Source organism: Eurypyga helias, unplaced genomic scaffold, assembly GCF_000690775.1.
Source record: "Eurypyga helias isolate BGI_N326 unplaced genomic scaffold, ASM69077v1 scaffold6229, whole genome shotgun sequence".
Lineage (NCBI taxonomy): Eukaryota > Metazoa > Chordata > Aves > Eurypygiformes > Eurypygidae > Eurypyga > Eurypyga helias.
This window is the reverse complement of record NW_010274263.1, coordinates 44,371-59,880: the sequence shown is the minus strand read 5'-3', so window position 1 is coordinate 59,880 and position 15,510 is coordinate 44,371. Positions and strand designations below refer to the sequence as shown.

The 15,510-nt window shown below is 44.3% G+C and overlaps 1 protein-coding gene across 1 annotated transcript in view; it reads right to left on the bottom strand.

Moving 5' to 3' along the window:
* ZNF704 (zinc finger protein 704) overlaps positions 1-15,510 on the bottom strand; it is a 74,637-nt gene that overhangs the window by 17,432 nt on the left and 41,695 nt on the right. Inside the window, exons 2-3 of the mRNA XM_010159772.1 lie at positions 5,337-5,440; positions 1,148-1,380 (exon numbers count right to left, since the gene is read on the bottom strand). Of these exons, the coding sequence (XP_010158074.1) occupies positions 1,148-1,380; positions 5,337-5,440 (337 nt within the window). The remainder of the gene's footprint in view (positions 1-1,147; positions 1,381-5,336; positions 5,441-15,510) is intronic.

The following is a 15,510-nucleotide window of genomic DNA, read 5'->3' as shown; positions in this document are numbered from 1 at the left end:
GGGCCCCCCTTCCACTAGACCAGGTTGCTCAAAGCCTCATCCAGCCTGGCCTTGAACACTTCCAGGGATGAGGCAAATTTCCCCCATTTCCTGTCTCACACCCTCCAAAATCATGTCTTTAGTTTAACAGTCAGCTCTAACTTCCACTTTATTATAACAAAGGTGTCCTCCAAAACGTTTTGTTTTCCATTTTAGCAAGAAGCACCCCTCTCCCGCAGACAAGGGCAGAACAGTGTGGGACAGCAAATAAGCAACTTCTGGAGCCAAAGGATAAATCTGAACAGGTGTAAACAATCATTAAAACTTCTTCCTGCTGGTGATGAAGCAATTAACTGTCTCAGACTGAGCCAGAAACAAAAGTCACTACGGAGAATAAATTCTGGTTTTTCTCCTTCTTACAAAAAGCCCTTTTTCATCTTGCTATGTAAAATCTGTCCTGTTGTGTTGGGTGGGAAGGAAACCTGGAGTAGTGCCATCTCTTTGTTTTCTTTTTCTTTGAGAGGAGCTTGCTTGCTAGTATAACAGTGCTTTTTTGGGGTTAGTTTTGGACTTTTTTTTTTTTTTTTAATACTGTGTTTTATTTAGTGTGCTTTTGCAGTCCTACCAAGAATAAATTTGGCCACTGCTAATACTGTATCAAAATCCATCAGGTCTGATCTCTCTCTTCTCTTTTCACTCCATATGTTTGCACAGAGAAAGCTTCACAGTATTAAGGTATCTGACACGCTGTCAGACAAACAGCACTTCTAGGGAACAAGAACTATTAAGGCCATATCCAGTTTTTGTGATGACACGTAAAGGCTGCCTGTTGCATCTTGCATACAAAGAATTCGCCAAAGTAGGACAGAAATCCCTTGAATGGCCAGAGGCAACACCTTCTGGAAACCACTCTAGTGTTTTCTGAGCAGGAGGCTCTGTAGAACCTTACCATCTGCCAGCAAATATGTGGTGTTGACGGCAGCATGCGTGCGCGGTAGGTGACTAGGCTGAATGAGACACAGTGACTAGGCTAAGTACCTATGTTAATTGTATGTCAAGGAGGGATACACACACAGAGCTGTGTGGGTGACCTGTTCCTTTTTCACAGCAAAGAAAGTCTACCAACATGTTATCTGCCCCTGGGTACGGAATTTAAAGCGAGGCTAACCTTTCTCTTCCTTGGAATGGGTTCATCAAAGAGAAGGTTGCTTGTTTCAGCTTCATCAATACCATCATCTGGCTGGGAAGGTGTCCGAAAAGCTTTGAAGCTATCAGCTGACAGAGGTGGAGATGGGGTGGATGGGTTGGACTGGTCGCTGGGAGCATTCCAGCTCCAGTATCCACTGCTGCTGGTACTAGAAGGCACAAATCCTCCTTCTTTCCAAGATCCGTTTAGGGATTCTGTCAAGAACAACAAGAGCCATCATGACCACAGTACCATGTGTTTGGGCTGAGCAGCTCTTCCATCTAAGGCTTAGACGCCCCAGTGGTGATTACCTGTACGTTCAACAAAGGGAAGCGAAAGTGCTGGATGTAGAGAGGACAACCACATCTATCCCACTGCACACAAATTCCACATTCCACACTTTATTTTTCAGGTATTTTTAAAAAACAAGTGTTTTTCTAAAAATAAATGCTGGGTCTGGAAAAATAACCTGGTTTAGAGCATAAGCCACAATAAGCAGTCAGATATTGCAGGCGAGATTAGGGGAAAACATTCAAATACATCCTCAGCTTTCAAGAGGAGGGCACGGCTGCGGTGGGGCGTCACAGCAAGCTCCAGGCCACCGCAGGGCCAACAGCAGACCCCCTGGGAAGGGACACACTCTCTGAGCTCCAGGACAAACATGATCATCATCCCAGTACTAGAACACCAAAGAAAACCACAATTACACTCTAATTGCCTTCTCATAATCTCCCAGTGTACACAGCTCTGCCTAATTTGAATGTCTAATTGAGGTGGAACGTCTCCTTGGAAGGATGTCCCTTTTTCTTCAGGCACGTGTATCGTGGCACCTAGTTTCAGAAGCGGGACGCACGGACGCTGGATGACCTCCACGGCTACTCGCCGGAGGAACTCCCTCCTCACTGCAGCACTTCCCCTGACATTAGGCGGTAAGCAGACGCTCAGACTACCAGGTTACTCCACAACACGGTGGGGGGAGTAACAGCAGGGCCTTTGCAGTCCGAGGCACGGCGTGAGCCACGCTTCACGTGCTGAGGCCCACAGGCGTTAGGCATCGGCATGTCACCCTGCCTGGATAGTTTAGGTGCAGTTTCTCCCTAACTCAGGCACTGGATGCTTTTCCCAGTGACACCGTAGGTGCCCGAGTATTGTGCAATAACCCAACTTCGGAGCTGGCAAGCAAACAACATCTTATCTGTTCGCGAAACGTTATTTAGGTGTGAGACAGGAGTCTTTTCAAGCCAGCACCTGCCTTTAGGAGTTCTGCAGAAGTCACTCCTTCATTCCTTCTCCATTTCTTACAGATAAATTTAACTAATGACATCAGCGAGAAAGCACTGTCTACCACCTGCTACCAACAGCTTAACCCAAAACCAAAAGATTCTTTTTTTTTTTTCTCCTAATTCAGTTGGTTTTGGACGAAACCCTGAATCATTAACTTCAGCTGCTCACAAAACAGAATGCAGTGCTCCATCACGTAAACACATGCATAAAAATAACCCTTTGCATGGCAGCAGCCAAGTCCCCACACTTACTGATCAGGGCCACAGACCACAAATGAGAGAAACCCTTGTCATGTGTGTCCCCCCCCCAATTCCTCTTTGGAAAAGGACATATACATTTCCGGTGGCTAATAAGTTAACACATGAAAATGTCGTGTTTTAGTTCATAGTTACAGCCTTCATGTGACTGTGATGGAAGTGGTTTTTCTTTCAAGTATTTGTACTTGAGTCTCGTGCCAGAGCCAAGAAATACATCTGGTATCAACTTGCGACCTTAGCATAGCTTAAAATTTCCATTTCTTCAGAAAAACAAAGGAAACAGCACTCTTAACTACTCCTTTCTGACACATTTACGGTGGTACTTTGTATTCTCAGGGTTTACAGCTTCTCCTCACCTTGCTGAGAAAGAGATTTAAATCAAGAACATTTTTAAAGTAGTATGGAAAAGACTGAATGAGGCTGACAACAGGGAAAAGACAAACACTGGTTCTCATTAATACTAACAAATCTGTCAGGGTAAAGAATTTTAAAATGTAAGTAAATGCAACTTACTCTTAATTTGGGGCTCTTTTCACGCTGCTGGAGTTGCGTGAAGGACAACCAGACCAAATATTACTCAGCTGCAGGGGAACAAGGGCCAAACCCTGATCCAGTTTACGTGGGTGATCCTTCCCAGTAATTCCAGCACAGATGAGACTTTAATTAGCGATAATGGGTTTTTTCTTTTACTTCTAGGCAAAATTCCATTTGTTTAAACAAATGTTCCTTTAATTGCACTGCTACTTACTGCCCTTTTTTGGAAAAGGATGTAGAAAAATTCAACATTAGTACATCTGTGGCTTGTATTACTAAGACCAGAGCCCAGCCTTACAAGACCAACTGAGCTTTTAAATTATCAAATCTTTACGCTTTTATTGAAATCTTTAGTGAGTTTTCACTCAGGCAAAGCTAAGATATTCAGGGAGGTTCCCAACAACAGCTTTGAAATGTCGTCTGTGACTACTGAAAGCACCTGAATTACTTCTTCAGGCTTGTCTTCCCAGATTTTGGGAAACAAGCAGACAGGCTATGTGAAGAAATATCAAAGAGCACTCAGGCTGCAGGAAGAAATATCAAAGGCAGTTAACAGGCACCATTTATCCATCAGCAATTCAAAAGGATCTGTTTGGAAGATCTTTCCGGCTGACAGCTGCTAGGTGGTGTGCACTTCCGGTCCTCACAACTGTCATCTGCTTAAGCTGTTCAAGTTGGCAGACACTGCCCTGCCCCACATGGGAGCAGCTCCCCACGAGCAGGGATGCAACATGGGACAGACGTGTGCCTCAGCCACTCCAAATCTCTGCCTGGCACATCAGCACAGGCACCTTCATCGGTGTTTTCGGCTGTGAGCTGAAGCAGCTGGAGAGCAGGTATGTTTTTGCCCTTCCACGGGCCTTCCCTGGGGGCTGGTAATCTCCAGCCCTAAGGTGGGACGGTCACTGGGGATGCCACCACCAGAGGTTTCCCCGGGCTACTCAGAGCAGTGATACTCCAAAAATACTTCTGGTTTTAACATTTGGTAAGCGTGTGGAAAGCAACAAAGACAGAAGCCATGGTTGTTCACGGCTAGACTTACATGTAAATGGATAAAACTCAGATTTTCTGGAAAGAAATAAAACCGCCCACACTATTTTTTCCAAAAATCTTGAAAGCTGGGGCATTCCTCATAGTACAGATTCCTTTTAAGTACAACATCATTCAGTGGATTTCTCCTGCTTCCATAAAGAACTCCAAAGACTATTTCCCTATTAATTTGTAATCGGTCAGTATTCCTCAAAGTACTCCATTTATTTGCAGTAGAAGGGCATTTAGTATCAATTTAACAATTATGAGTAAGAAAACCCAGTCATAGCAACAACGCTGAGACATCCTAATAATGGTGTCCTAATTTAAATCATTCCTTAAAGTATAACACTTTTAAAAATTTCTCGTGACCCCAGTCAAGCTTGCATAGATTACTTATATTTCATTAGCAATGTCATTATTACTGCTAACTTTTTAGATTTATTTTTATTTGTGTGTCTTCTGCTATACCACGAATGGAGTAGGGAGTGTTAAGGGATTATGGATTAGATGGCAGACCACCCGAGTTACAACAGGCACAGGAATTGAGGGTCTAATCCTGCATCGGCAGAAACAGACCTGTCGCTGTGCAGACCTCTCAGCCGAGGGCTGTGACCTGGGAAGTGCTCAGAATCATCGTAGTGTCGAGCAAAATCCGATCTGATTTCCATGGTATGGGGACAAGAACAACTGCTGTCATTTTTACTGTGTATGTGCAAATGCTGATAAGCTGGTTGGAAAATCAGCGTTTCAGTGAGGTCAGGAGACATTCTGCAGTGCTCATCTCCCGCCTGTGAAATGGGGCATCTCCCGTTTCATAAACTGAAGCCGCTGTATGGTAACGGAAAAGGTTTGTTCTCACCTCTACCAACGCTGCACCAAAACCCTCGACTACGCTGGAGCAAAGCTCACTCAGCGTGATCCTCCCAGCACACATGGGCCACTGCCAGAAGGCAGCCACTCGCCCTCTGTCCTCCACCACGGTCCCAACTCCTGGAACCGAGCCCCCACATACCCCCGGCACCCCTCCCTGCGGCCCCTGCCCACACGCTGCCGTGGAGGCTTACCGTTGGGTCGGACAGGAGGGCTGCGGACCAAAGGGCTGGTGGATAAACTGGTGAGTACCATGGCTGCGGTTACTTTATCCATGTCCAGTTCTTCTGAAGATTTTCTGAAACACAGTGAATGGGAGGCAGGAAACACATCAGCAAATACTCAACTTCTTTCAGCGTCTTTTTTTTTTTTTTAAATAAGACTAAACCCTGAGCCAGTAACCAAAGCAAACCCCCACACAGAGTTCCCAAAACTTTTGCCTTCTGCAAACCTGAGCATGCCAAGTGGCTACTTCAAGCAAAGCAGATCAACATAAGCAGGAAAAGCAATGGGAAAACAGAATACATCTTCGTATAAAATTGTCAGGATTATTGTAACCCTCCGTTAGTTTCACCATGTTTCCTTTTTTCCGAGTTTCAGCTATTCATATCCTTAAAGCTAAGTGTCTGTTTAAGGTTTTTTCTCCTTGGATGAAGACATAGAAATGCAAAGCCAGGTAAGACTACCAGTAACATTAACACCCTGCACTGCTCTCCATATGATGAGGAAAAACTGTGGAACTGGAACTGAGGGATGTGATTTTTTTTCTTTGTTGCTTCCACTTAAAGCAAACTCCCAGATATTCATGGAGTTAGTCAATAGGACGCCCTGAGAAACTGCCCTCGGGGACAAGGGATCAGAACAGAGCTGGCAGATCTCTAAGGACACTTCTGGTGGAGTGCAAGAGCTGTCGATCCCCAGGTGTAAGAAGTCAGGAAATGAAGGCAGGAGACCGGCATGGATGAGTCAAGACCAAAGGGCAAGAAGGAAGTGCACAGGCAGTGCAAGCAGGGATAGGTATCCAGGGAAGAGTATAAGGATGCTGCCTGGTTGTATAGGGATGGGGTCAGGAAGGCCAAGGTGCATTTGGAGCTGAACTTGGCAAGGAATGCAAAGAATAGTAAGAAGAGCTTCTACAGGTATGGCAGCCAGAAAAGAAAGGTCAAAGAAAGCATACCCACCCTCATGAGCCAGACTGGCAAACTGGTAACAACGGATGAGGACAATGCTGGGTACGCAACAACTTTTTTGCCTCAGTCTTCCCTGGCAACCTCTCCTCCCACACCTCTCGGTGGTGGACCGCAAGGGACTGGAAAAGCAAAGCCCCTCCCACAGTAAGAGAAGATCAGGTTCGTGACCACCTGAGGAACCCAAACATACCTAAGTCCATGGGATCTGACAAGATGTATCCCAGAGTCCTGGGGGAATTGGCTAATGTAGCTGCCAAGCCACTCTCCATGATATTTAAAAAGTCATGGCAGTCTAGTGAATCCCCTAGTGACTGGAAAAAGGGAAACACTGCATGCACTTCTAAAAAGGGTAGAAATGAGGACCCTGGGAACTACCTAACTGTCAGCCTCACCTCTGTGCCTGGGAAGATCATGGAACAGATCCTCATAAGGAGTTGGAGACAACAGATGCCTCCAGAAACCAGGCTTCAGTGACCCACTGCTCAAGGAACAATGTCTTTTTTAGACAATGCAGAATTTTCACTGGCTGTAAAAATGTACAAACTGTCAGGTTTTTTTTCCAAAATAACTTTTCCTGACAGGTTAGCAGTACAATGTACAATTTCTGAAGAGTGAACGTACCAAAACAGAACTACTACATCCACTAGATTTAGCAGGCTTTCCATCCTTGTGGGACAGCGGAACCAGAGCAGACAGCTTCTTGTAAACATTTGCTTTCAAATGTACAACTGATCATCCAAGACCATCTGCTCATTTACCAGACATCAAGTTAAATTTGATCTTACAAAAGGACACATTTTTCTCCCTCTATTCTGCATTGTGGGGTTTCTAGAATTTCCTCTGTGCCTTGCCAGGAGCTCGACTTAACCATCACGTTGAGTCTCTATTTAAACCCCAGTATATGTGCTCAGCTACCTGATGTTTTCTGTCAACTGCCGATCAGTGAAGTCATGAAATCACCGTGCTGCTCACATTCCTCTTCCTAGAATCCCATTTCAGCCATCAGGTTAAAGGATCATTAACCCGAAACTACACTACAGTCAAAGCCTCTTGACATTTTAGTGAGCAAACCTCAAACTTGTCCATGAAACAGTTCACAGCTGCTTTCTGGCTCACACAAGGACCACGCAGATGCCGATGAATGCTCTCGCACGCTGCACAACAGTTTAGCTCTCGTGACTGTCTTTTGCAACACATCAGTGCCTGGAACTTAAATGCTGATGATGGTTCCTGCTGTATTCTGATTATATGCATAAACACCCTCCTTTCCTTCACCCAAGGCTTTTGCAAAGAGCACAGCAGCCATATAGAATCATAGAATCACAGAATGGTTTGGGTTGGAAGGGACCTTAAAGATCATCTAGTTCCAACTCCCCTGCCGTGGGCAGGTCATCATCCATATGGTCATCACGCCGTACTGAAAGGGTATTGGATACCTGCTATAACCAGCAACTACCTGAATCCATCACCCATCAGGTCCTCTCACCATCAGAGGAGTATTTCACTCAGAAATTCCTTTCACCACAGGGATGGTGTGGAGATGCTATGTTTTCTGGAGACTAACCCTGCCAGATGATTTTCCAATTACCTAACAGCCCACTATGAATATTCACTGTCTGAGAAGCATTCAGCTCTGTAGTCCACTCCTGCAAGACTACGCCGACTGTCCCTACTCCTTTATCCACTAACACTTGTACTTCTGCAACATCAGGGGACAAAACGACCACAGGTTTCTCATACAGTGAAGAAGCAGATCCCTAATGTTTGCAATCAGCCTTCCGACAAGGCTCTTCTGTGTGTGTGGCAACAGAACTAACATACTCCCATCCAGGCCTCTGCAAATTGCAAAATCACACCACAGCAGTAGTTGCAAGTGTTTGCCAAGCTGGTGTCAAGATGTCAGAGTCTAGACCCAGAACTAATCCCAAAATTCCTCCAAACAGTCTATAACTTTAACTCCTTCTAGCTCTTCTATATTGATGGTTTTTTCCCTTCTCTACAATGACTCAGACTAAGAAACTAACCTTTGCTCCACGTAATTTTGTCAGTAATGCCCCAAAATTGCCAGCAATGGCATCTGTGCCTAATCACAGAATCACTACGGTTGGAAAAGACCATCTTACGATCACCTAGTCCGACCATCAACCACCACATCCACTAGACCATGTCCTCAAGCGCCACGTTTACACGTTCCTTGAACACCTTCAGGGATGCTGACTCCACCACTTCCCTGGGCAGCCTGTTCCAGTGCCTGACCACTCTTTCAGTGAAGAAGTTTTTCCTAATATCCAAACTAAACCTTCTCTGGCACAACTTGAGGCCGTTTTCTCTTGTCCTATCACCCGTCACTTGGGAGAAGAGACCAGCACCCACCTCTCTGCAACCTCCTTTCAGGTAGCTGTAGAGAGCAATGAGGTCTCCCCGGAGCCTCCTTTTCTTCAGGCTGAACACCCCCAGTTCCCTCAGCCGCTCCTCACAGCACTTGTTCGATTCAAGTCTTCCTAAGTAGGCAAAGGACAGGAATGGTCATGAACCTCCCCCTGCCATTTCCCCATGCTAAATCACACTCTGGCAATTACTGAAATGTTTTTACTACCTGATCCAATTTAACAGGTTTTCAATATGGAAAGCCCAAATAAACAAAAATCAAATAATCAAAATAAGCCTGAGTAAACAAAACCAGTAATTTTTACTACTTACTGCTCCTCAGCTGCATCCAGCAAACAAGGAATGCTCCACTCGTACTTCCCAGCCACAAGAATTTTAGCAGCTACAAGTGTTGGCTTATGCGACTCTGCTCCCAAACACATTTTTACAGTTTGGCTCATAAACGTAAACACACATATTTCATACATCGCTCAGGCAGCACCGCTGCAGCAGCAGCCGCCTTTGAGAGAGAGGCAAAGCACTAAACTGAAGACAGGAACTGCTGAGGCCATCTGCATTTAGTCAGCATCACATGTGAGTTGATGCCTTACAACTGTCCCAGTCTTTTCCAGCTTTCTCTGCTGGAAAGTTGAACCTGACCACAGCTGTTCCACAGCACTTGCACTCAGAGGGCAGAATGACTTGTTTGTTACACATTGATTGTTCCCAAACCATTCATTCCACTATTGCTAAGATGATTTTTCTGCAGGCTGAAGTTACAATCCCCGATGTTGTTTATACTGTTATTACATGTAATGAAATCCAAATCAGTTGTAAGATCATCTACTACATCAGCTATGAACATTCATTCTTTCCTCTAATCCCGCATCCCAGTCTCCAAATGCCATCTCCCAACTTCTGGATGGATATATTTGTCAGTCCAGTCTTCATTTAAGACGGAGTCGTTTTGGATTCTTTATTTCCAAGTCTCTGTCAATCCAAACACATGCCAATAGCTGACTTACAATGATCCAACTGAGACATAAGCAGAAGTTAGATGACCAGGGGGACGGATCTTTTACCACCACTCCATGTCTCTCAGCTTCACGTCTGCCTCCTCAGCAGGGAGAATGGTTTCACTTGATCCCTGCAACACTCTAACCTAGCCAGATTGGTAGTTACAACAGGCCTCTTCTTTAATAGCCAAGCTCAAATTAAACTTCATTACTACCCTCACTCTTGCTCAATCCCTTCCTTAGTTTTGCTGATGAATTTACTGCTTTTTTGATAATCACTTAATGGTGTGAAGTAATGATCACATCTCCCTCAGAGCTCTCTGCGAGGAAAGGCCAGGTGTTAGCTCCAGAAGATGTCCAAATGACGGTCCACAATGAGTCTAAGGCTACGCAAGTGTCCCGAACCAACGCAACATCTGATGTCCTACTGTCCCATTTCCTCAGCCAATAGCTGACTCCCCCAAGACCCATGTTCCTTATGGGACTGAATCCACGGTTTAAGCTCTTGGTGCAATCCTTCCCTACTAGCAACTTCCTGGTGAGGGGAAACCTTCCTGACCTCCCTTCAGGAAAGGTGCACAGCTCCTCTTTCTGGCCACTGTCTCCTTCGCACGCCTTACTAAGTGTTAGTCCCACCTGGACACCGCTGTACCACACCTCTTTTGCTTCCTATCAGACACACCATCACCTATGGTCAGAATGTTTTTTAAAGTTTCCCTCAAAAAAACACTTAGAAATACATGTTTTATTCCAGTTTTGAAGTCTTTATTCTTTATTATTTGCCTGGCTTAGACAGAAAATCCTGCAGTTCTTCCTCTTGGAAAGACTGCATCTTAGGTCAGTACTTTACCCAAGCATGTTTTAAGGGTCCTGGAGAATATTCTTAGAGTAGAGAAACTGGAAGTGATAGCAGGTGTTTTTCATAAAACTGACCTTATTCAAAAGGACAACTACATTCATTTTAAGCAAATAAAAAATAAAAACCAGACAAATTTATTTTCCCTGCCCACAACTCCAAAGCTTCAGTGATGCTAAAAGCAACGATGCACGGGCTCCCCGTATGGGAAGTGCTCTCCTATGCTCAGGAGGTGCCCCAACACGGCATGAGTAGGGACCAGGCAATGTTTCTTCATGAGGGCTCTAGTCCCACCAAGAAGGTGAGAGGAGGGAGCAGGGGCAGCAGCGTCCAGGACCAGGGTGCAAGGGGGTAGGAACTCCAGCATCGGGAGACAAGCCCATGGAGGAGGGAAAGCTGTCTTCCAGTTACTTCAAGTGGACGTGGGCGACACAAATTAATGGTCGCAGACCCAGCCTTATTCTCCAGAACTGCTGTTCCAGCACTGTTGAGCTTGCCTTTCCTTATCCTATTTCCTAAACAATAACCACCTGCAGCCCATGTGCCCCAAACACTCAGATTTATTAAAAGGCTTACATTTTTCTTTGCTTTGGCAGAGGCATGTGCTTACCTATTCCTTACTGCTATCCTCACCAGAGGGACACAGTAAAAAAATAATAACTAAAAAAATATAACCAGGATTGATCAAGAAGAGCGGCAGTCAGGCACAAAAATGCTAGTATGCTATGCTACCTGGCTTCTGTCCTCCTCCCAGAAACCAGCTTGTGACAGTGGTTCACAAACACCTAGATCTTTTGTTAAGGAAGTACCACATAAATATGCATGCATTAATATGCTACAGCTAGGATAAAATAACAGTTTAAATTGCTCTCTCCCTCCCATACTTCTAAATGCTCACAGAAAGACCTCTGAAGCCTTGCTCTGTCCACCTGATTATAGCCAGATCACACTGATGCCATCACACTGAGCACTGTAGCACTACTGATAAACATGTTGTTACAGGCTTTTTGTACACCAAAAATGCGATTCATGACATAATGAATCATTGTAATCAGTGCACTAGTAGTAGCAGAAGTACTCCTGAAAGAAATAAAATTCTAAATTACATTATACAGGTAAAATAAAAAGATTTTCGGTTTCTTCAATTCATCATTAATCGCAAAGGCAACATCCTAACAAGGAACCAGCAAGAAAAGGCATGCATGGGGCTGTGACTCCAGGTAAAAGTAATTACAACCACTCTTCCGTCTTGAGCAGAGATCTACAATATCGTACGGCAAAATATTATTAATCCATAAAATACCTTACATTTACAATAATATTTGGTTACCATCTAACAACCCAAAATACTGACAGTACAAATAAATAAGTGATCTTGTTAGTTGCTGCTAGGTTTGGTTGTTGATTATGAAGATTAAAAATTAACCCACTTGCCAAAGACAAAAAGAAAAATTAGAGAATGATCCATACAGCCAGTCCGAGGTCCTGAGCGCTCTCTGGTAAAAGCTGTGACTTTTCACAATAAAGCAAAAAGCAAAGGGAAATATTTTCAAAGGTTATATTAAATCATTACAGTACCATAATGACACCTCTTAAAACTTAAGGGAGCATTAGGATTTACACATCTAAAAAGAGAACTGGCGATTGATATCCGAAGCACGAACACAATAATATGATGCACTAATTAGAAGCTAGGGATTTCTGCCTTTGCTCGGCATGGCCAAACACAGAATTAACCTCTTCCACTCTCAACTTTGGGATATTTGCAGACTAGTTTGTATACAGAGTAATTGCCCTTTCTGTGTCTTTCTCTGCTGTGCTGGTTATACACCAGCAATTTTTTAGGACACTGACAGTGACTACAAATTAATTATGATAAAAATATTTATTATGCTAAAAAAGGAACTTTTCTTCTAAAAACACATACACCCGAACTTATCAAGGAAAAAAGTGCTTCAAAGGCCACCTCAAAGCTCTTCACCACCCTCAGCGAGGGTGAAAGATTTTGTGATACAACGGACCTTTCAAAGCTTGGCTTGCCTGTTAGCGGCCAAGGAAAGTTGGCAGTCATCAGTAATGCAGATACAGACTTTCTATCTGGACTGTAATAGTTTAAAGACAAGAAGTCGTCTCTGCAATTAATCGTATCATATGGGAGGCATTCACAGAGTGGTTCCCTGCATCCTGGAGGAGAAAATACGTTTAACAGAAGAACCAAAGAGAAAGTTGTGTGTAATGCACGCGTGTTTCTCAACGGCTTTTGTTTTTCCTTGCATCAGACCATGCATCACCTTCCACTGCTCCACAAAACCAGGACTCTCTAAAAACAGGTATTTCTCTTGCCATTATCATTAAAAGCACTAAAACTTGACAGAAAATAATCCATTCATTGTTACAAGCATTTTGTAGATTTAGGTAACCAAGAAAACACAGTATCTGTTTGCAAAGGCTGGCCGACGTACTCCCCCACACGCCTGCCTCTCTCTCTGCCGCCCCTGCCTTCTCCTCAAGCCCCTGGATGGCAGAAGGCTTCCCAAGCCAAGCACATCCCCAGGGAGCACCTGGAGCACCCTTTCCCAGTGCCCCTCTCCTCCCTGCAGGAGTACCAGCCAGTGATGCCACCCTGGCTCCACCAGACCATTCTGGGGAGCGCTGGCAGAGCTGCACCAGCAATTGCCAATTGCTGCAATTTCTGTTGTCTGGTGCAAAGTCCAGTGGCAGAAATAGCTGCTTTGCCCCCTAAAAAGTTTGTTTAAGGCACAGCCTGCAAAATAAGATGGGAAATGCCTTTTCATTGAAGCCTTTTTACGACCACTTCTTAAGCAACTTCTCTGCGTTCCTTAAAGGCAACTGAAATGTCAAACCTACCCAAACAGGAACAGGATGGAACTCTAGGTCTCACTGATTTACAAAACACAGGATACAGCGTGCTGGGGATGGGGAGGGAGAGGATGGGTAGTAAAACACTGCTCTCATTATTGGCCACTGATAAGATCTACAGTTTTAAAATGCTCTGCATAAATGGGGACAGTTAAGCAAGCCAAATTCAACACTGGAAGATAAGCTGCAGTTTACAGGAACAATTTATTCTACATATTGAAAAAGTTGATCCAATGAACAATTTTTACTTTTCAAACAGCCACAACATATCTGGAAAACTTAACTGGTGCAAAGCCCTCAGGGCAACGACAGAAGCCAAAGTAGGAATATGATGTAGAAATGGCCCGCTTCAAACCAGAGCAATCAAATAAATGGTAATCACTTGATATATGAGTGCAAAGCAAAAATTAAAATCAGAAAGGAATAACAGAACCCTGCAGAGAAGAGTCATCCTTCATGGTCACCCACAAACCTTGAGGATTTTCTGTTCCGTCTCTTCTACTTTAAAGGCCACTTGCTGATGTAATAAGGAAATCAGCTTATACAAACCAAGTCCCAACAGCCCCCTAAAGCAGCAGACCAATTATTCTGAATGTTGTCCAACATATTCATGTTCATCCCTTTCTTTCCTTTAACGTATGTTACCGTTCCAGCCTGTTCACAGGCATGTCTCCTTTTGTAACTGGGATTGCTTCTGTTTACAGAAAAGGGTACTGTTTACAGAAAGATACTTTCACACTTCTGAGCACTGATGCATTCTTCGGGGAAAGGGGCTGGGCTGCTTGCTACGATGCCGAAGAGGTGCTGCTCAACGCAGTGCAAATTATCATGCTAAGAACAGAAAAAAATGGAAATTGAAAACCAACCAACTAACCACCCACAACAAAACCAAACAAACCAACAAACAAAAATACCCCACCAAACCAAACCAAACCAAACCCCCAAAGCTCCCAGCTTCAAATGTAACAAGAAATGTGCCAAGAAGCGCTGTGACGTGCTATGGGGACAGCCGATGCCAACTGCTAACACTGAGGGTAAGGCACCTTGCCTCTCCAGGCAACTGGCGTTCCCACGGCAAAGCCACTGCAGAGGAGGACCACAAAGATGCTCAGAGGGCTCGAGCACCTCTCCTGTGATTAAAGGCTGAGAGAATTGGGCTTGTTCAGCCTGGAGAAGACTCAAGGGAGACCTTACAGACCTTATGATTCTACGATTTTTTCTAATAAAATATACATTGATGAAACACTTTAAAAAGCCTGCAAGCCTACACTACATCTATCCCCTTTTCCTCTCATCAAAGAGCCACAGGCTTGCTGTCATGCTGTTACGTACAACTACTAAAACAAACAAGATGTTGAGCACTTTGCTGAAATCAAAAATTACCCACAGGGTTGGTTTCTGGTTATTGTTAATATTTACAAGTCAGTCTCTTTGAGCTTTCTAATTCCTCAGTTTTTCAAGCTAGATGCAAACAGAATTGGGAAGAAAAAAGCCACCGATTCTGGAGAAGGTTTTCCACAGCTGCCAGTACTGTTGAAAAAGATCTGCAGACTAGAGGCAGAACCATCTCCGAGATGACCACCTGTTTCATGCCAAGGTGAGGTATTGTATCCTAAGGGGTGGAATTTCCAACGATTAAACCACAGTTCCTATGGCATACATGAGCTAGTAAGTCACAGCACTGTAAAGCATCCTCCAAGGTTTTCCTTGCCAGTGCAGTGATCCAAGAGACAAACACAGTCCACCTCATAACTGGTTTTCATCCTTCTCAACCCACTAGAAACCTGTTGCAAAACAGGGAAGGCACAGAGCTAGCTCACCTTGTCCTTTCCACTCCCACCTTCCCTTTATCACCATGTCCTTGGATCAATTTTGCAGGTTTACATTGACAGCAGTACCTGTGATGGCTAGTTCACAGCTATAATGTCTATGCACACACACTCCACTGGAGTGCTCCAGGTATGGCTCTTCCCTGACCATCCTACAAGTCTGCCTTCATCTCCTGTTGATGTGAAACCATCATGAAGACAGCTGCTCCAAGTGCTGTTGGTATGGTCTT